This window comes from Labrus mixtus, chromosome 22 (assembly GCF_963584025.1).
Source record: "Labrus mixtus chromosome 22, fLabMix1.1, whole genome shotgun sequence".
NCBI lineage: Eukaryota > Metazoa > Chordata > Actinopteri > Labriformes > Labridae > Labrus > Labrus mixtus.
In genome coordinates, this window is record NC_083633.1 from 13,973,356 (window position 1) to 13,993,282 (window position 19,927).

The 19,927-nt window shown below is 41.4% G+C and overlaps 3 protein-coding genes across 6 annotated transcripts; 1 reads left to right on the forward strand and 2 right to left on the reverse strand.

Moving 5' to 3' along the window:
- Positions 1–373: 373 nt before the first annotated feature.
- smo (smoothened, frizzled class receptor) lies at positions 374–9,259 on the reverse strand. Its single transcript, XM_061029597.1, has 12 exons — positions 8,399–9,259; positions 6,738–6,937; positions 6,398–6,607; positions 6,122–6,294; positions 5,358–5,577; positions 5,147–5,270; positions 4,911–5,003; positions 4,433–4,541; positions 3,844–4,029; positions 3,274–3,422; positions 2,878–3,012; positions 374–2,766 (listed from the first exon to the last, which is right to left on the reverse strand). The coding sequence occupies exons 1-12, from the start codon at positions 8,661–8,663 to the stop codon at positions 2,153–2,155; spliced, it is 2,478 nt and encodes an 825-aa protein (XP_060885580.1). The 5' UTR covers positions 8,664–9,259; the 3' UTR covers positions 374–2,152.
- A 2,499-nt stretch (positions 9,260–11,758) lies between these two features.
- On the reverse strand, positions 11,759–16,345 carry tspan33a (tetraspanin 33a). Of its 4 annotated transcripts, none has more exons than XM_061029518.1 (8): positions 16,064–16,345; positions 14,387–14,444; positions 14,070–14,197; positions 13,690–13,728; positions 13,206–13,301; positions 12,978–13,106; positions 12,721–12,882; positions 11,759–12,621 (listed from the first exon to the last, which is right to left on the reverse strand). In XM_061029518.1, the coding sequence occupies exons 1-8, from the start codon at positions 16,151–16,153 to the stop codon at positions 12,520–12,522; spliced, it is 804 nt and encodes a 267-aa protein (XP_060885501.1). In that variant the 5' UTR covers positions 16,154–16,345; the 3' UTR covers positions 11,759–12,519. The 4 variants fall into 4 exon arrangements, with proteins under 4 accessions (XP_060885501.1, XP_060885500.1, XP_060885502.1 ...); XM_061029517.1 differs by having other exon boundaries at positions 13,690–13,764; positions 16,064–16,343; XM_061029519.1 differs by lacking the exon at positions 16,064–16,345 and adding an exon at positions 14,901–15,998 and having other exon boundaries at positions 13,690–13,764.
- Positions 16,346–16,569: 224 nt separating this feature from the next.
- LOC132956212 (zinc finger protein ZFP2-like) lies at positions 16,570–19,771 on the forward strand. The gene is made up of 8 exons (XM_061029516.1): positions 16,570–16,692; positions 16,876–17,078; positions 17,232–17,342; positions 17,432–17,527; positions 17,700–17,810; positions 18,028–18,148; positions 18,389–18,577; positions 18,664–19,771. The coding sequence occupies exons 1-8, from the start codon at positions 16,659–16,661 to the stop codon at positions 19,686–19,688; spliced, it is 1,890 nt and encodes a 629-aa protein (XP_060885499.1). The 5' UTR covers positions 16,570–16,658; the 3' UTR covers positions 19,689–19,771.
- The last annotated feature ends 156 nt before the right edge of the window (positions 19,772–19,927 follow it).

A 19,927-nucleotide genomic window follows, 5' to 3' on the forward strand; every position in this document is an offset into this window, starting at 1 on the left:
ATATTTTAGAATTAAAAAATGTAGTGCAACTTTTAGTCCTAATTTGAACCTTTTCAGGTGTGACGTCTTTTAATTTGTCTCTCAAGTTGCGTCACTTTTTTCCCCTCATACATACATGCAAATGTTTATTAGACATAAGTAAAATATTAATGTTTTATTTTGTAAGATAGTTTCAGAAACATTGACATATAGCCTACAGATCTTTTTTTTGTTAATGGTTCATTTTACATACCTTCAGGCACAGTCAGAGCCATTGTCAAAGGAGCTTCAGGGGAATGAGGCTTTGTACATGAGGTGCTGTGTGATGCAATGGTAATATTTTACAGGTTCAAGTGCAAATGTGTGAAATAAAGCAAAGCACTGAAACAAAAACTGTTAGGGGTTATTACTTTTATTGACAAAAGAAAGTACAGCTGCAAAGTCAAAGTGACAGTAAACCTTTTTTTTTTAAACACAGTCGGGATAAAGACAAACAAGGCCAAATGGTGTATATCAATAAAAAGCTTACAAAACTGAATGCATCGCTTTTCAAAGCAGGATATTTGAAAAATAATTCAAACATAATCTTCATTAAATGTTCAGCTAGTCTGTATTCTTTTTACCAAACCAACTGTACTGTTGAATTTGTAGTAGTGTGCTATCTAAAACATAAATAAACATCAACATAACTGGACACAAACTAACTTTCAATGGACAAGAATATGTCTGCACTGTAGCATCATTTATCCATACTGACTTTACAATAACATTTATAGGTGAAAGTTTGGTTACAGCACAAGCACAGTGACAACTTTTCATAACTGTAGACTCTTCCCTTTTTATTTTATTTTATCAGCAGAGTGATCAAGTGATTGATATATAAATCTGTACAAATAATACCCTTACTGAGGATTCTATGAACATCCTATATACAGTACACACACATAGAAATAGAGAGCAGAACATGGAAACATTTAGAAACAAAGTAAAGTAACCTGTAACTGTAAAGTCCACTGCAGTCTAAAAAACACATCATACAAAAAGATTTTCAACTGGTAAGCACATATGAAGCCCAGTCAGGAGTGAATATGTACATCAGATACATACAAGTAGAAATACTGCTATAAAAAAATAACACTTTAGACAAAGCTGTACAAAAAGAAACTCTGTGTGGACATTCACCAAGAGAACTCGTTGAGAAAAAGATGGCCATTTGAGTCTTCTTCTCAAGGAAAAGAATAAGCACATTGTCGGCTTATTGCACCAGGCAACAGAGTGCAAAAAATACTTTGTTTCATGCCAGCAACTGTGATACACCAAAAATACGAAAGAGTCACTTAAAAGACATAGAAGACGTGTTGTTGTTTCAGGCCTACAGTAATGGAACTTTTTGCCCTGCTGCAGTCATTTAAAGGTGTACTTAAAGATTCAACAGAGCACACTTTCAGTAGACTAGATAAACCAGAGAGGGCACCAGGTAATGCTGAGTACTATTGTATTAAGTTATTCTAAGAAAATGGAGAGTGCCTCAAGTTTATTGTAACACAAGTAATGACTTAAGTGGAGAGACATAAATGAGCTCTATTTAACCTAACATCTGATACAGAAGGAGATTTTTGCGAGTAGTATGGGCCTTTCTTTTATCTGTATGGTCTTCTGTGTAGGTCTCATTTGACTGTTTTTGGACAGTATACATCAGAGCTGTCAGTCAAATACTAAAGATATAACCAACTTTAAAGAGTTTTATGGACTACCAACATCTTCAAATGTCCTGTTATTCAAAAACAAGATGGCTGTTTCAATTCATAATTGTATTCTTGACACCTTAACTGATGAATGCATGGGGGGGGGATTCAAAGTCGAAATATTTTTGTTTCAAGCCATATAAAGTTTAGCTGCCTCGTTTGTCTTGTCATCATGGAGTTGCCTTTTGAATTTGATTTTGGGACCTAATATAGCATAAAAAATATTTTCCCCATAACTTATTCACATCATATTTCAGCTTTGTCCCTTTTCTTTTAAAAAAACAAAATCAGAAAATGGACCAGCTTAGTTCCATCTTGCCCTCTTAGCGGAGAGGATTCGGTGCACGTCAGTAAGAGTTTGAAAGTTTCCAGCACTTCTTGTAGCTTACTGTCTGTGTACCACAAAGTCAAATGTTGGTGATTTGCTCTTAGAAGTCAGAGTCAGCGTCCATGAGCTCCGCCTCCATCAGATTGGTCCGGGAGTGAACGGGTCCATAACCGGTCCTCCGACTTGCCGGTACCCGAGCCACATGGGCCATCCTCTCTGAAAGCCCATCTGTGCGATCCAGCTCTCTGGGGTAGCGGGAGGAACCACTGGGCTGCCAGGTGGAGGCTGAGGGGGGGCAGCGGGGGCCAAGACCCAGATCCTCCGGGCGATCGTCGTAGGTTAAAGGGTTAGAGAGCCGGTGGCTGCGGCCATGGCTGTTCGAGCTGCTCTGGTACTGTGGGTGGGGACCCCTCTCCTCACAAGACAAGGGGTGGGAGGGCTGGAAATCTGGGAAGGACCCTGGCAGGACTTCCTGCTCCATCTTCTGCTGATGCCGCAGGTTTGCCACCAGACTCGGGTGGTTTGGCAGTTTGGGGAGGCGAGGCACCGAGCTTCGTCCAAACTCACGCTGGCGATAAGTGTGGTGGTCCACCATCTCCTCCTCCGGACGCACCTCCTTCCTCCTCTTCTTCTTCTTCTTCTTCCTCTTTATCATCTCTGGGGAAATCTCCGCTTCAACCATCCACAGCCGGTTCCTCTCCTCTGGAGGGGGCACTGGGGGCAAAAAAAAACCAAAAACACAATAATAGATGCTCTGATAGAAAGAAAAGGGCAAGGAGGGAAGAGAGAAAAAAAAAAGGAATGAATGGGAGTTTGAGATCTTACCCGGTGTACCGGTAGGAGTCACAGAAATGTCCTGCGGCAGGATGGCACCTCGCCTGGCAACCATCTTGGTCACATGCTGCGCCCAGGCTGAGGACATGTCATTCGATGGCTCATTCAGCTCAAAATTAATTCCAGCTATGAAAAACACAAGAAATACTCAAATCAGGACAGCTTTATATGCAACATATAAAACTCTGAACTGTTGCAAGTTAAACAAGCACAGCAGCCACAGGAGCCCCAGAGCTACAGACACGACTGTTTCTCACAGGATCATCACAAGATATAATCCAAAAAAAAATGTGACGCAGTTACAGTTATTGACCACACGGTGGAAGTATACAAACATCACCAGACGTCGCCTCAAGCGTTTCCTTCTTCCCTCCAAATAATACTCACCCACTGGGCCGTCATGGGACACTGTGTGCATGCTGAATGACAGCTCCTTCTCTGGGTCCTTGTGAAGCTCCTTCCTCATCGCGAAGGCTTTTGCGATCATCTTGCTCTTTTTGATCCTCTTTGGTTCATTGTCGCTGCGTCCGATTATCCTGAAACGTAATCGTTTAACGTCACTCAAGTTCAAACGGATCATTCCCAGACGCCTTCAATACTGTGCCTTTTTTTTTTTTTTTAAGACAGAAGGAGAACAGCCTTTGCATAAAATCCTAGTCATATTGAGCCCATGTGAGCACAGTTACAAAAGCCGGTTAACACTGCAAACTAAAAAAAACACTGCAAACTGGTTGAATAGAAAAGACACTTAAACCATCCTGCCAGGAAATCTGTAAAACCATACATGAACATGATGAGATCACGACGACCAGTAAATTAACATGGATGTAGAAATTTGAAAGGAGTATTTGAAGGACGCAAATATGCCTTAAAAAAAGACAATCTTAGTTATCTGTTTGTTAAAGTACGGCTAAAGCCACACACATCACTTCTAATGTTCACTCAATGTATTCTTACCTGCACCAGGTCCGCTTCCAGATGAGGATGGTGGCCTTGGTCCAGACCCAGGTGCTCATAGCGATTCCAGTCCCGAACATGGAGAACAGGTTGATTTTCTCCACCATCAGGCTGGGACGGTTCTTTATGGTGCACTCTGGGATCGGCTTGTTGGTCTGGGAGGCGATTGTAACGTTGGCTTCACACCTGTTGACAAAAGTCCCAGAGATGATCGGCCTAATGTCTCCACCAAGTGCCCTCCCACACCTTCTGCGTACATGACGGAGCTATATTCAAATGCTGGATCTGCTACATAGGAGAGTCTTTTTACATGTGAGGGCAGGAAAGAGCAGTTTACATTTTTGAGGCTAAATTAATTCCAGCCCAGCCAGTGTCAACACTGTGGGGAAATAGGGCTGCATTCACCGCTGGACGCTGAGAGGTTGAGCAGCGGTTTTGGAGCCTCAGCAGCATCAATTTGTGGATTTCTGTATGGATGGTTTAGCTATTAAGTAGTTCGGGTGCAGGCAGGTGTAAACCATTGCTGCTATGCCATGTAGAAATGAGGAAGGAGTTAGATTTTTATAAAAATGTACTTTAAAAAACTTACAGCACATATTCTCTGAAGCTCCTCTCCCATTCAGCCTGGTTAAAGAAATCGTAGAAATGGCAGCCAAAGGTGATAAGAACAAAGCCAAAAGCGAGAAAGCCAAATATACCTGACAAAGAGAAACAGAACAAATCAGAGGTTTGACATCACACACCTTACAGTACTCATGATAGGCTTCATAACAAGGTCTGTAAGAGTTTGTTTGGAAAATGTAGTGTAAGCGATAAAAGTCAATGTAAAATGACAATCTTTATTTTTGTAGTTAAAAATACTTAAACTGTTGATTACAGCTCAAAATGACGAGCAGTAAAAAGTGTTGATATTCTGTGTTAAGTGGGTCAGAAGACGTGCTGCCACAGACTCTTTCAATCTTTGATTTCTTTACAGAACACTTAGTTTGTCTCTCGTATCCGAACCAGGAGAGTTTCTACTTTAACCCCCCTTTAGATGTGAAAGAGAAAGAGAGCAAAGAACATACCGAGTCTCAGCATGGTCTCGTTGATTTTGCTGGCTGCTTTCTCACTTAGCAGTCCTGGGTGGTTACTCTTAATGGAAAACAAAGTCATCACACCTAAAAAGAGAAATACTCTGGATGAGTTGTTGTTGGTAAAACATCAAGTACAGAAGTGAAAAGGTCTAGACTACTTGGCTTCATTGAAAAACAAGCTAACATAGAGCTACTTTAAATGTGTGTCCGATTTTTAGGTTCCTCACCTCGAATGAGGAAGTAGCCACCAACAACCAGCACCACTCCAATAGGAGCCAGCACAAAGCCAGCACGGTATCTGTAGTTTTTGTAGCCCACAAAACAGATCCCACTCACCGAGTCTCCATCCACCTGTGGAGCCAAGCAAGACAACACATCAGACACAGGATTGGGTCATCACACTGAAAATATTTGATTGTTTATATCTGGATTTCAAACCTCAGCAATAGCGAGGATGGCCACAGTGAGGACGAAGGGAATGGACCAGGTGACCATGTGGAAGTAGGAGGTTCTGCCGGACAGCGGCTGGTGAGTGGTGCCAAGTGCTTTGAACGACGTGTGCCAGGCGTAGGTCAGCATGACAAACCAGATCACACCCGACATCAGGGAGTAGTACACGATGATGAAGATGGTGACACACGAGAGCGTCTCAGAAGACCTGCAGAGACAAAAACGACATGAAATTTATTAGGATCTCTAGTGAAGTTAGGTTTTTTATTTTTCACACAAATATACTGAACACATGAAGAAATATGAAGGCGTGTGTGTGGGTGTGGTTGAAACCCATAAATAGCTTGTATGAAACGACACCTAAGAGACATTTACAAGGTAACACAGGTACACAAAATCACCAGAACACAAATATCAGAGATATCCAATAACTTATCAGATAAAAAAAAAAGTCAGAAATCTGTTTGGATTTGTTCCAGATTCATCAAATATTTTCAATAGAAGGACATTTCTAAATCTCTTTGTCTCTATACACACATTGCCACAGAACTCTGAGTCAACAAAATCATGCTTTGACATTTGATTGGAAACTGAGAAACAGAAGAGGAGGATTAAGATTGTAGCGTGTCTAGTTAGAACAGCGAGACAGAGAGAGTAAAAGTATGATTACTGGTTAAGGTATGACGAATCAAATCAAATCCAGAGAAGCATGATCCAATCTCACAACCCATCCGTTGAACTCCTGTACTTACGAGGGCTCCCCAAGTCTCATGGTGTTGTCGCTCTTGCACACGATCTCCTCCCGTGCTCCGTCCAGGAACTGAGCCAGCCAGCCGATACTGCCCACAAAGAAGCAGGCGTTGATGTAGAAGAGGATGACAGCCGGGTAACGGTTGGAGTTCTTCCAGTCGGCAAGAAACGTAGCCTGAATGTGAGGATGTTTTAAAAGTCAGAGGAGGGTTCAAAAGTTAGCTTTTTGTATATAAAACTATAAGAACTGAATTCTGGGTACTGTAGTTTCATCTCACCAGTGTGAAGAAGGTGCAGAGGAGAGTGATGGTGGCAAAGTAAGCGATGTAGGCGTGCATGTCATTGTGTTCCTCCTCTGTGAACAGAGGGTTGTCACACTGGATGCCGCAGCCCTCCACGTCTTTGTACCAGCTCGACTGAATGTCTGTTTTCACCAGAGGAGCCTCACACTGTCCTGACGTGTTGAACTTCAGCTTCTGTACCTCATTCTGCACAAACAACAGATCAATCAATCGTTATTTGTACAGCGCCAATTCATAACAACGGTTATCTCAAGACGCTTTACAAAAGAGCAGAGATGAGATGCAATGGAATCTATAACATAACAGCAGAGCGTACCGAGCAGCCCAGAGGGAAATGGTCACATTTGAGGAAGTTGGGCCAGCCTCTCTCCCGGTCCACGATGCTGCAGGGCCGACGTGTAGCCAAACACAGATTCTGACTGGGGAGCTCCACTCGGCCGTTCTCACATTTGGGCATATAGACGGCACAGAGCAAAGGCTGGATGACCGACCAACACCGAGGAGCGTTACGCAAACCTAAGACAGGAAAAACATAAAGAAGTTGGTCAATATGTGGGTAAAACATTATAATCCTTATACTTAACTGTTTGACAATGCTGTCATCCACATTAATACAGGTTATGACTTCCTGAGTTCATCTGTAATTAGTTTATTTTACAGACCGGTTCAGTATTTCTTAATGCAACAATAGCCGTTTAATCAATCTGTCAATTAAAAAGGAAAATATCATCAAAAACTGCCATTGACTTCCTGAATTCAGCTGCTCTGGTGTGAGGATTTCATCACAGAGACTCTTATTATTACAGAAAAGAATCTGTAGTTTGGCTGATAAGAAAATACAATGACGTTTCTGGGCTATTTATTTTTCAATGAAAAGAAAACTAAGATTTTGAGGAATAAATCCGGAAAAAATATATTTTTGTCAAATTTAACATGAAATACATCTTCATATTCTTGCTGCCATTTGTAATCCATATAGTTAGCACAGTACTCATTTTTAACACATTGAAACAACAGTTAAGAGAAAGTAACAACATTATTAATCTAAGCTCCATCTTTTTAATGATGCTACGCTTAATTAAACATGTATACATTGAATACAGTTCTGTCAATCGTTTTGTGTTAGTTAAACAGGAGAACAAACAAACCAAGGCTCCTGAGCACTAAACGTCATCAGGTGTGTGTTTCCTGTGACTATGACAGATCATTAGTGACCTCTTATGAATGTGATAAGTCTTCTAACAGATGATCTAAAAAGCTTTTCTACCTGAGATTCTCCTTTTGTCTCATGGCTAACACCTATGAGTGATTCCTTTTGTCGCCTTTAATGGCTCTTAACCCTTCATTTCCAGTTAGGGGCCTCACTTCCTGCTCATCATAGCCCATTGTTAGACCAATTCACATTATTATCACATTCACAATAAACACTCACTTAGCCCACTATAAAGTCATCCAAATGAAATAATTTGGATTTTATGTGGGTCAATTTAACACCAATACTTATTAATTATCTTTTTTTTTTTTTTTTTTTTTACAGATACAGACAAATCAAGTCGACTTGAGTATTTAATATAACACCAAAACAGAATCATGGACAGTCATAACTTACTCATTAACAAGTTTAGATTCCAGTCTGTTACGTTCACATTTTATAAATCAGAATTATTTGAGACATTTAAACCAGAGAAATAGATAAATAAAAAAGAGACTGAAAGCTTAGTTCTCGTAGGCACTTCATACTGTATGAATACTGTATTTGACTCAAACTTTCGAAACTGGAAGGTCCTGTTTACATTTCCAATAAAGCTATGGTCATTTTGGTACAGTAGGTGGATGTTGTTCTCTTGTGCATTGTGAAAGGATTCATCAAATCTTGCACTCTTTTAGCACCTCTGTATGTTTATCAGTTTTTTCCACAATCAAAACAACCAATCATTGCGCATCTTTAAGTCTTTATTTGGATCCATTAACACTTACCAGACCACATGGTCAACTTCTCAAAAGCCTCTTCTTGGGTGCTGGAGTCCTCCGCCAGGATCAGAGATGTATGTGTGTATGGTAAAGGCGATCCCAGACATGTGTTGTATTTTAGAGCTTCACAGGTTGTCGTTTTCTTGCACTGATCCTCGAAGATGGTCCCATTCGGAGACAAAACTGCCCCGGAGCCAGAGATCCAGGCAGCCCAGAGGGAAAGCATCCCGTAAAATCCAACAATGGGGCTCCGGCGAGCCTGGGAAGACATCTTGGGAGAGAGAGTATAACTGTGCACAGATGAGATTACTTTGGACCCTAGCGCTTCAGTTATGCCGTGTCCACGGTGAATGATCGATTACGTTTTCTTCATTAGATTTTAAGAAGGTTTCCAAACTCTGCATGCTGAGTGGAAACAGCCTTAAAGTTTTCTCGCAGTCCTCCCAAACTTTTTTACTCTGCACTTCTCGTCCGATCCTTGCGAGATCTCCCAGAATTCCTTCATTATCCAGATTCCAAAAGCTCCGAGAAGTCATGAAAAACGCAACAAAAACTCTAAATCGGATTCTTTAAATGTTGTTTTGAGGTATTTGCGCTGGGTAAGAAAGGGAACCAGGCCGAGAAAGTTGTAAATTCGCCCTCCCCCCACCTCCAAAAAACTTGCCATGAAAAAGTCTGGATCTCTGTAATAGGATCTCTCTCTCAGACGCACCACCCCCTTTTTTTTCCACAGCCCCCCTTTTACTCTGACAGAACAATAAAATTATAGACTATCCTGAACCTCTCTCAAGAATGGATCTTTCTCCCTGTGAGGTGTCCGATGAGATGTTCCCGAGGCTGACTTGTGTTCAGAGCTGCAGCTCAATCACACTGTCTTTTTTTTTTTTTTTTTGTGGCTCTGGTATGCACATGGTGGGGGAGAGCCCGAGCAACAAAACTTCCCCTCCCATCCCCCCTCTCTTCAAGTGGAAGAATGTGCCTTATGGCAGGCCTCCCCCCCCTCAAAAAAAAGTTTCTCATCTCAAGGACCTCCAAACACAACACAGACCCCCATATGATGAAGCTCAGATCTGTGTGGTGGATCACACACCTGTAGATCTTCTACATGTCACACAATCTGCAGCTTCTCATTTCACCAAATCCCTCCAGGTGGTCCTCTGAACTTTTTTTTTTTTTTTAGAGATTCTGGATCTGCCTATAACGCAGAAGCTACAGAGGTCAATGATTCAAATGAATCTAAATGTAAGTGCAAACTCATTTCAAATGGTGTTGCTACTACAGAATGAGCTTTTTTTTTTTTTTTTTTAGCATTTTGGCATTTAATAAAGTTCACAGCTGCTCAGGAGGCCAGAAATATTCTAACTGTTTTAAAAAACCTAAAAATTCTGCATGAAAGAGGAGAAATTCTTACAATACATCAGATTATATAAATCTATTTACATACAGTCCTTTGTATGAACGAAAACAGAATGTCGCTGTAACAGTCAAATGTTTTTACATAATAAAGGTATAGAGATGCATATCATTATTTTTGACACATACACATAAATACATCTATATCAAACTCTATGATTATCACGTGTCATCTGTCTGTCAGCTCATTGTTTGATTTGATCAAATAGATGTAGCGAATTGTTTTGGTGCAGTTTTGTTTTTACTGAGTATGATTTGGCTCTTTGCCTAAAGATGGGAGGCATAATGCTTAACCATTATTAGTTATTATGTTTTATGAATAACATAGAGATTGAGGTATAGTTTTGAATAGTTCTTGCATGGGTTGTTTGTGCGTTTGAGTATTTGTATGTGTGGGAGGGAGGGGACAGTTAATAACTCAAATCTGTCCAGTCCTTTGGGAAAGACATAATGGACCAGGCTTCCGCTGGTTAAAGAGGCTGCAGGAACCTTTCAAACCTGCTTAAAATAAAATACACAAAGAGTAAATCTGAGTTCTTATCATTACGATTTAGTAAAGTTTATTTTCAAGTTCTTGAGTTTGCACACTTACAGTTAAAAAACAAACCTCTAACTGCTCAACCCCCCCCCCCCCCCCCCCCCCCCCCCCCCCCCCCCCTTGTGCTGTTGTTATCGCATTAATTGGACAGTGCACTTGTGGTATTCGCCTGGCTGCAGATGCTTTGTTTCTCCCCCGGTGTTCTGAGAGTAAATCTGGGTTAACTCTGCTCCCTCCTCTGCATGTGTGTGTGTGTGTGTGTGTGTGTGTGTGTGTGTGTATGCGCCTGTCTGGGCCTCCTTGAAATCCAAAGCAACATGGCCGCCTGAGTGAGTCAGAGGCAAAAAACCAGAGACCACACACAGAGCAACAGTTTGGTCCAACACACACACACACACACACACACACACACACACACACACACACACACACACACACACACACACACACACACACACACACACACACACACACTCTCTGCTAACTATCACTTTTACATTAAACTCAGATGCTTCTACCACATTAAAACACGTCACAGCTTGGCTATTATAAACAATGTTCTTCTCCTTTACTCCAACAGATTATGACAGATAGATTTGCGTCATGTGCTGAAGGGAAAATCCCAGTAAGGTTTGTGTTACTGCAACTTCAAACTAACACAGAAATGTCATGTTTGGATTGTGGACTTGCGTCAAAGGCTGTTCAACATGCAGGATTGAATCTGCTCCAAAAGATTTCAGGCGTCAGGTTTCAGGCGGAGAATGTCTCATAACACAGGACTTCATTTGCCGGGAGGAGATGAGAGGTGCTGGTTTATGCTGCAGATACCTGAGGTGTTGAAGAATGAAGGTGTCACCAACTAAATGAAAAGCTTAAAAGGATTTTGCATTGATGATACATGAAGATTCAGTACTGAGATTTACATCCTAGGGTGATTGTCACAGGTACAAAAAAATTCATAACCATGCAAAAGCTGTTCTAAATGTTGTTTTTTCTTAGTTAGAGCCACTGTCAGCTGACTATAGGCCCATTCTAGTGACCACATAAAGAAAACAAAAGTCTGAACTCTCTGGCCAACGTAAAATTGTTTTCTTTTGTGGTTCACCGGGAATTCCCGCTCCTTTCCCATTTAGTTGAACATGAAAACCCAAAAGGAGGAGGCAAGAGATGATTTAAATGATGCAAACAGGCTTGAGCATAATATGTGAGGAATACGAGTTTATAATGGCAGAAAATAGAGATATACCCCAGAAAATCCAGGAGCTCTCCATCCATGCAGGCCAGCGGCTGTTTACAACACAAGGCAGAGGAAATGACACCATGTGCAGTGTGAGGTCACGGCAGGACAACTAAGCAGCCCGACATGGCCTTATGGACAGTATGACCATTGGTGCAAACATGTTCTTTACAGCTCATGTTGTAAAAACTGTTTATTTTACTTTTGGCATTAAGATCAACTTGGGGAAACATAGAATCATACAGTAAATACACACTGACATATGTGCATATCTCATGCTTATGTTCAACAATGCATCAAGGAGGATGACCTGTCCTTTTAAAACAACTTTTAAAAAACGAATGAAAAAGAAAACGTGCATGAATTTTTTTTTTCCATTGCTAATAACACAATAAAAATGACTCAGAACAAAATATTGGATGTATTTTCACTGATTCTGGCAGCCATAAGAAACAATTCTGGACATTCTTCAATCCTAAAAAAATCATCGTGTTCATGAATAGAAATCCTTTTTTTCAGTAACATTTGAAGCTTCTTTGATTCAGCTGATATCAAAATGCATTGAGCCATTCAATTCTGCTTCAATTTCGTGTCTTTCACATTCATGGAAAATCAATTGCAGAAAAAAAAAACTATCAGTAACAGGAAACCACAAAAAAAAAAAAAACGTTTTTTAGTCAATTCGAGTACCGTCTATGTCCCCTAGGTGGCGACAGTGTCCTATTTCACCATCGGTTTCCTTTATGTGACTTGACGTCCACCTCCATGCAAATTATTTAAAGACACATAAAAGGATCATCCACACTGAACACAAGTCTTGTGTCTTAAGGTCCAAGGCAACGACTCTGAATGTTCACTCCAGGCAAAGGAGACAGATGTTCTGTCAGAGAACTAAGGTTCTCCTTTCAAAACTGATGATCAGGTCTGATGTGGTCTGGATCAGCTCCACGGGTCTAAACGGTGTTGGATGTCGTAGTTCTGTTGCTCGATCTGGTCTTTGATCTGGTTGATCAATATCTGGGACAAGAGGATGCCGACCAGCTGCAGGAGAGGAAACACAAACAGAGAACTGACCTGTTGGGTATGCAGGTTAAAGTCTACACTCTGCACAGTGTGTGTATGTCAGGCAATAAATCCTACCTGTGGTATTGCAAGTCCCAGTGCTACGCCTCCCAGTATGAACAGGTTACTGTGGATCCAGTTCACCAGTTTGTCTATGCAGCCGTTGGTGTGGATGTGATCTCCAGCTTGAATGTACTCCAAATCCTGCACGCCCTGTCCACACATGGTGTTTACAACCACCTGCTTGAGCAAAGAAAAAGTTAGAAGAGAAACTCATAAATAAATATCCACAGGTAAGAAATGTAAAACAACACAAAAAAGTACGAGAATGCGACCTTGTCTTTGGATATGATACAGCAGGAGAAGGGGACGGAGCAGCGCTCTCTGCTCGGGTTATCTGCCTTGCAGTTGAAGTACATGTTCTGAGACCAGTCAGTGTATGTCACAGCTCCACAGCAGTCAAACTGAGGAAACAGACAAACACAAGTGCTGTCTAATATATACCTGGTGGGAATATTATCATAAGCGACAGTATGTTATCTGTATTTGGACCACACTCTTACCTCTTTCTGGCCAAAGTCAATGAGGTTTTGTAAATCAAGGTCATCTCTGTAGTGGACGATGGCCTTATTGATAATCACAGTCACTCTATCCCGAGCCTTGGCGGGGTATAAAAAGGCACATTTAAGAGCATATAGAAAAAGATACATTATAGACCCACAGAAATCTTATCATTTGTATTACAAAGGTAAAAATCGTCAGTGAATTACAGATAATGACAAGCTCAAGATACTATAGTATCCTTAAGAGTTTTAAGATTTTTCAGCAGTTACAGGCGAAGTCCAGGAGAGGGCAGTGTTTTACAATCTTCACCATAAGCAAAGTAAAAATGAAGAACAAATTGTAAACCTTTAAGAGGTGCATCTGGTTTGTTATTCTCTTTTACTTGAACTCTCACAGGGAACTTGAAGCCATAAAAAGTTCTGTCAAATACTTTGTTTTTATATTATTATAGTGATAGAAAAAAAAACACTGTATTGGAATTACCTTATCAGAGAAGATGAAGCCCAGGACCCCAGCAGTCAGCTGGAGCATGAAGAGCACAGTCAGACAGATACAGAACTACAGTAGGGAAGAGAGAGAAAGTAAAGACGTATCTGTTTGTGGCTTAGATGACAAATTCCTTTAAATGACGTCTCCATGCCAGGATCAGGTGTTACTTGGCATATCTTCTGCTCGAAAAGAAAACATGCAGAAAGAGAAAGAACTTCAGAGCAAGGCCTTGAAATAGAAAGACCATGGAAAAGCTCATCAACTTCAGAGGTTTAAAGAAACTTGGCTTTAACTCTTAAAAAACAAAGTTCTCAAAAGAAAAGAATCAACAGCGAGTTTATTAAAGGCAGGAGGTTGACAGTCCTCTGACTCACTGTTTGAAGGAGGCAGATGTTTTCTCGCAGGGAGCCCACACAGCCACAGAAGGTGAGGAAAAACATGAGGACCCCGATCACCATCAGCATCATGGCGGGGTCCACGGAGAGACATGCCAGAGCCGCCTCTGAGGGGGAGAAGAAGAAGAAGAAGAAGAGAAGAGGAGGATTAACAACTGTAAAGAGAGCAACGTTTTCTTTTTATTCAATTGTGTATGTTTTCACTTGTCCTTCTCTAGATGTTTTCTTCTTCTCTTCCTGTAAATCTCCCTCTTAACATAAAGACTCTTTGCCCTATCAAGTGAAGGATCATTTACCTGCATGTTTCATCATGCGGGCGTACACACCAATCGAAACCATCACCAGGGCGATTATCTGAGGTTGAAATAGAGAAAAAAAAATTTTTTTAACACTGCATTTCGCAACATAATAAATAATGCATTATACTGGAGGAAAACACACACCACAGGGAGAGAAGAACACTTTCTATGTTCATACTTGTCCGGGGAGTGGCACCATCCCCCCAAAAAACAGTTAAATATGAGTCACAGTGCATAGACAAAAAAGCTAATTTCCTATAAATCAACATCGTCCATGTCTCAATAATCAAAGTGCTATCAGTGTTAAACCAGAGGACCACATGTTTTTAATTTAAAATGTAGAGAAGGAGATTCTTCCTTCCACTCTGCCTCCATTTGACTTAATCGACCTGGCAGCAGTCTGTACCTTTCCTTAAAAAAAAAAAAAAAGAAGAAGAATAAGGACTCTTTCACTCAGAGCTCCCCTCTCGGCCTCAATAGAATAAAAGGGAGCACTCTGAAACACTCCTACCATCCTGAATGAAATGGATCCATTTCATGCACCTTCTCAGGGTGGGAGAGCAAAGCTGGATTTGTTTGCCCTCTTTTGTTAAAGGTTTAGTTTCACAGTGAATACACCAGGCATGACACCTGAAGCAAACAATTGCCCCCCCCCCAATATTGTATGCAATTTCCTAAGATTACAGACGTCCTAGACTAGAAAGGAACCATGCATTTTGCTGTAATCTTTAGTGTGTCTTCTACTGGCCTAATGTAGCCAGAGGCAACAGAAATGACAACAGCACATTCCACAATGAAGAGCTTCAAGTTTTTGCACGGCCTGATCCTGTTACTACACGGCAAGAAGTAATGTTCACAGCTCGAACACTGCCAACACTCTCATTCAGGTTTGTATAAAGTTCCCTGTTTCTGATATAGTTTCTTGGCCAGGAACAACAAAGTCTCCTTACACTCGACCAAATCCCATCAAGTCTAATCTGCAGCAACAGATCTGCTTTAAAATGTCGTAAGTGAGAAATCTGCTTATGTTACAAGCCCCTGACACTCCAACCCACTGACATGAACTTTGGTTTGATACACTGCTGAGCTTTGCTGAAAGGTTTCAACTGCATTCTTTACGGTCCAAAGTCGTTGAATTATTAACTTATTATTGTGGGAAAGAAGTCTGCCTGCAAAATGGTATTGCTAACTAAACCACACTACTTCTTTGTTAATGCGTTTGTCATGAAATCACATTAGTCTTGTTGACTGGTAGAGGATTGTTGGTTCTGAGCTCTAAATTATTTGAGGTAAAATCTGATCAACCATTCCTGGTTTGCAAAGTAAAAAGAGAACGTGTCCAATGGCTGAGCAGTAAACAGCTGCTGTGTGAGTTTGTGTGTATGTTGTTATCTTTCCTTCACCCTTTTCCTGGACACTTTTTGTAAAACACTGAAGTTAATGATCAACTAACTCAAACAAGGCAGAGGGTGCCCAAACCTTCAGCAGACAAACTCTACATCTCATCTTTGAGGTGAAATAGAAAGGACACACTAAAAACTGATAAATGAAAATGATTTCAGAAACAGCCTTAAATTGACTTTATCTATGACGTATTGTTTTATTTAACCGACCAGAGATAATTGCCAAGAAAAAAAGTTTATCCTTTAGTTTAAAATGACAATAAATACTCACCCAAAAGATAAAATTGAACAGGAACAGCAGGTATTTGACAACTGGACTGACTACTGAGTCGTCCGTTCCAGCTTTGCGTCTTCCCTTCATGGCGTCAAGTGTCCAAATGTGTTATCCAAATGCGCACAAACAAGCGACCGAAACGATGAGTGAAATACTTTCCGTAAGTAAAACGAAAGTCTTCACAGCATATTTCAATGCACAGTGTTGCCTGCACAGTTTGGACAGCTTCTGACTGGGCGTTACTGGGTGTGTTAGTGCGATTGTATCTCACCACCTCGCCGCTGAGCATGCAACCTGGATAACCACGGGCTCCCCCAAATAGAAAAAAAGTAATTCATGAATGTAATGAAAACTTAAAAAAAACATTTAATTTTTTGTTCTGTATTTTTTTTTCCAAACCCAAACATACTATATGACTTGCGTGTGAACCTTCGCAACATTTTACATTAACCTCGCAATACTTATTGTGCTTTTACTTTGAAGGAAGACGCACATTGCAAGACAATTTTCACAACATCCGATTAACCCGGAAGCGTGTTTCTCTGCTGTGCAAGATGAGTGTAGAAGTTGTTTTTTTAATCACAGTTGGCCGATGTTATACCACGACATGGCGTGGAAAAGCACAGGTTTGTGAGGTTATGTATGTAGTTACGCGGTCGTAGACACAAACAGTCGCTTTGCGGGGGAAAAAGTTGCGGTCAAATCGCTTGCCATTTTTTTTTTATTCATTTGAGCCTCTGCAGATAAAAAAAAAGGAAACTTCATCGATTTATTCATTCCCAATATGCTTGTCAAAATGTCCCCTGCAGGCACCCCACTCCCCCCAGCCTCCTTTCTCCTCGTTGTTCCCCCAGTGAGACTTGTATCTGCGTTCATGTTGCAAATAGTGCAGCAGCATGTTGTGACGCGGTATGACAAGCTGGTGGACTTCATCACCTTGACGACGGAGATGGTCCCAGAGCTGCTGAATCCCAGTCAGAGAGCTCAGCTGATTCTGGGCCTGAGAGCAAGGGTGAGGACTTTTACTACACTATTCCCTTTTGTTTAGGCAAATATATATATATATATATTTTAACTTTAATTATTTATATGTTAGTGTGTGTTTACATTTCAACATACCCGTATGCTCACAGTGGATTGTTTTCTCTGCCTCGTCCTGTTGCAGCTGGTTCTGGAGCTGTGTCGTGGTGATGGAGTCGCCAACCTGCAGGCCATCCAGAGCCACCTGGATAAAATCCACGCCTGTGGCTCTGATCTGAGCTCCACTGATGAGATGGTGGGTTTTTTTTTAAAGAAAATTCAGAGCTGCATTGGGAAAAAATCCATGTACTCTTCACTATAAAAGTATTGCTCACTTCTTAGCAGGTCAACGGTGATATTCTGGAGATGTCGTACACCAACTTTGCCAGCCTGGTGCAGAACCTTTTAAATGTTCCATATGAAAAGGATTATTTCTTCAGAGTAAGTCTTTTTTTTTTTAAAGTAATCCATATTTTTTTTAGAAACCCATGCAAGGGATGGGATACAGAAATGAGTAATATTTAATGCTGAGTTGTTTCTTTTAAAGTCAAAATAACGAGCTTTCCTTTAGTTACACTTGCTGATTATGTTCAATCTCTGGCTGTTTCTGTAGGAGGTTTTTCCTGAAAACTACGGCTCTAACTATGACCAAAGACTGCAGCAGCTGGTGTCTCGGTTCCTCTCCCGTCTGGAGCAACTGCTGCCCATACCCGACCTGCAGCAGGTTACAAATTCTATCATCAGTTATCAGTCATAATGATTTAGATGGTGAAGCATGTAACTTCACTAATTATTTATTCAGCATGCTATCTCAAGGCTTTGTGATTGTTGGACACTGTGTAATTTCCTTGATTAACGCTAATTTTAGCCAATAAATATATATTTTTTCTGATTTTGCTTTGGGCTTTGTAAGTATGTGACATCTTTTCTGTGTGTGTCAGACGGCGGCGTGGCTCACTGAGACCGACTACGTGGCAGAGGAATTTGATCAGCATCTGTCTGAATCACTTGCTGTGAAGACTCTGCTTCTTCATCACAGACACTTGGGAACTCTCAGCTCGGGTACGTGTGACAAAAGAAATGAAGGGAGGCCGTTTTATTTATACCCATCTTCCATCTGTGTGAGAGATCCAGGCTTTTTTGTCAATTAGTCAATTAGTTTACATTTTTAGTGTCTTGCTCACCTTTCTTTCATTGACAATTAATCCATTTTTATTTAAAGAAATAAAAACATTCTTATCAATCAATCAATCTTATGACAACTCTGGTGTTTAAAATGTCACAAACCATCCTCCCCCACAGACTCCTCCTGCAGTGAAGAAGATAACCTGTTGTCCACTCTGGCCCTCCCTGTGCAGACTGCAGTGGAGAGGTTAACTGAGCATTTCAGTGAAGGTGATGATTATGTGAGTGAGGAACAGACACTGGAAGAATTAGAAGAAGACTCCAATAAAGACAACGCAGATGAGTCGTTGCCAAAAAAAGAGACAGGTATGACAATGTCTGTTGGAGAATTAAACCGTACTCTGTCCCAATCTTTTACTCTTATTCACTTGCTGGTTATATTCTGTTTGCAGGTCATCCAGCCCGTTTATTTGTCTGCTCTCAGTGTTCGTTCACTCACCAAACAAAGAGGAAGGTCCAGCAGCACATCCGGAGTGAGCACCACATGACTGTTCCTGTTCTGAAAAGGTTTTCTGTGAAAGACGGAGAAAGGACCCGGCAGACAAGTAAAGAGTCCAACACTGAGAGGGATGCACAAGGGGGTGGCTCGAAGAAAAAGAAGAAACAAAAAGACGGTGACAAAAAAAAGCGGGAACACAAGTGGAAGAAGAAAGACAATTTGGAAAACAAGGGACGATGTGCGACGAAAGAGCCCACGGAGGAGGACAAAAGGTTTCTGAACAGGAGAGCTGTGAACAAAAACTTCACGGAGGAAGAAACCAAATGCTCGAAGTGTGAAAAGGTTTTTGAACTTCCAAATCAACTTAAGACTCACATGAAGCTCCACAGCTTGAAGCACCACTGCAGCCAATGTGAGAAGGGATTCAGCAGCTCGTCAGGCTACTATCAGCACCAGAGACTCCACAAGAGTGGGCGCATTTTCAACTGCAGCCATTGCAACAAGGGATTCCTGTGCAACTACTCGCTGAAGCAGCATGAACGTTTGCACGAAGGCCCGTCCAGCCAGTGCGGGGTGTGTGGGAAAGGCTTCAGCAAAGCAGGCATCAAGAGGCACATGCAGATGCACAAAGGGGAGAAGAATTACCTGTGCACAACGTGCGGGAAGATGTTTTTTTCGTCCGGAGAGCTGCTGCTGCACACTCGCTCGCACACCGGAGAGACACCGTACACCTGCACCCACTGTGGGAAAGGATTCTCCTCTAAAAGTCACCTGATTGTTCACAACCGCTCTCACACAGGGGAGCGGCCGTACCTCTGCTCCGAGTGTCCCAAACGTTTCCTCACACTGAACTGCCTGAAGAGACACACGCTCAGCCACAACGGGGTCAAACCGTTCAAATGTCCGAACTGCGAGAGAGAATTCTCCCAGCAGGGGAATCTGAAGAGGCACATGGCGACTCATAAGCCCGACACGTGACGTGAAGCTTCTTCTGCCGATAGGAAAGGGTTTTTGAGTTCAAGTTTCTTTGGAAACACACGTTAAATAAAGATCCCATCTCTAATTGTGATGTCATGGCTAGTTTACCGCTGTGATGGTTAAAAAGAAGGACGTTACAAGCGGTGATTTTTGGTCAATCTTTTAGGATTGGAGTACAGAAGCTTTACCAAACTAAAGAAAACTTGTACAACATCATTGTGGTTGTGGTTTGATATCAT

Excerpts from the sequence above, each read along its gene's own strand:
- smo (XM_061029597.1), bottom strand. The coding sequence starts at position 8,663 with ATGTCTTCCCAGGCTCGCCGGAGCCCCATTGTTGGATTTTACGGGATG. Across the intron at positions 6,938-8,398 it reads GAAGTTGACCATGTGGTCTG|GTTTGCGTAACGCTCCTCGG; the intron begins GTAAGTGTTAAT and ends TTCCTGTCTTAG. Across the intron at positions 5,578-6,121 it reads ATGAGACTTGGGGAGCCCTC|GTCTTCTGAGACGCTCTCGT; the intron begins GTAAGTACAGGA and ends TTGTCTCTGCAG.
- tspan33a (XM_061029517.1), bottom strand. The coding sequence starts at position 16,153 with ATGAAGGGAAGACGCAAAGCTGGAACGGACGACTCAGTAGTCAGTCCA. Across the intron at positions 14,198-14,386 it reads CCGCATGATGAAACATGCAG|AGGCGGCTCTGGCATGTCTC; the intron begins GTAAATGATCCT and ends TCTCCCCCTCAG. Across the intron at positions 13,302-13,689 it reads GCTTCATCTTCTCTGATAAG|GCTCGGGATAGAGTGACTGT; the intron begins GTAATTCCAATA and ends TACCCCGCCAAG.
- LOC132956212 (XM_061029516.1), top strand. The coding sequence starts at position 16,659 with ATGTTATACCACGACATGGCGTGGAAAAGCACAG. Across the intron at positions 17,811-18,027 it reads CCATACCCGACCTGCAGCAG|ACGGCGGCGTGGCTCACTGA; the intron begins GTTACAAATTCT and ends TGTGTGTGTCAG. Across the intron at positions 18,149-18,388 it reads CTTGGGAACTCTCAGCTCGG|ACTCCTCCTGCAGTGAAGAA; the intron begins GTACGTGTGACA and ends CCTCCCCCACAG.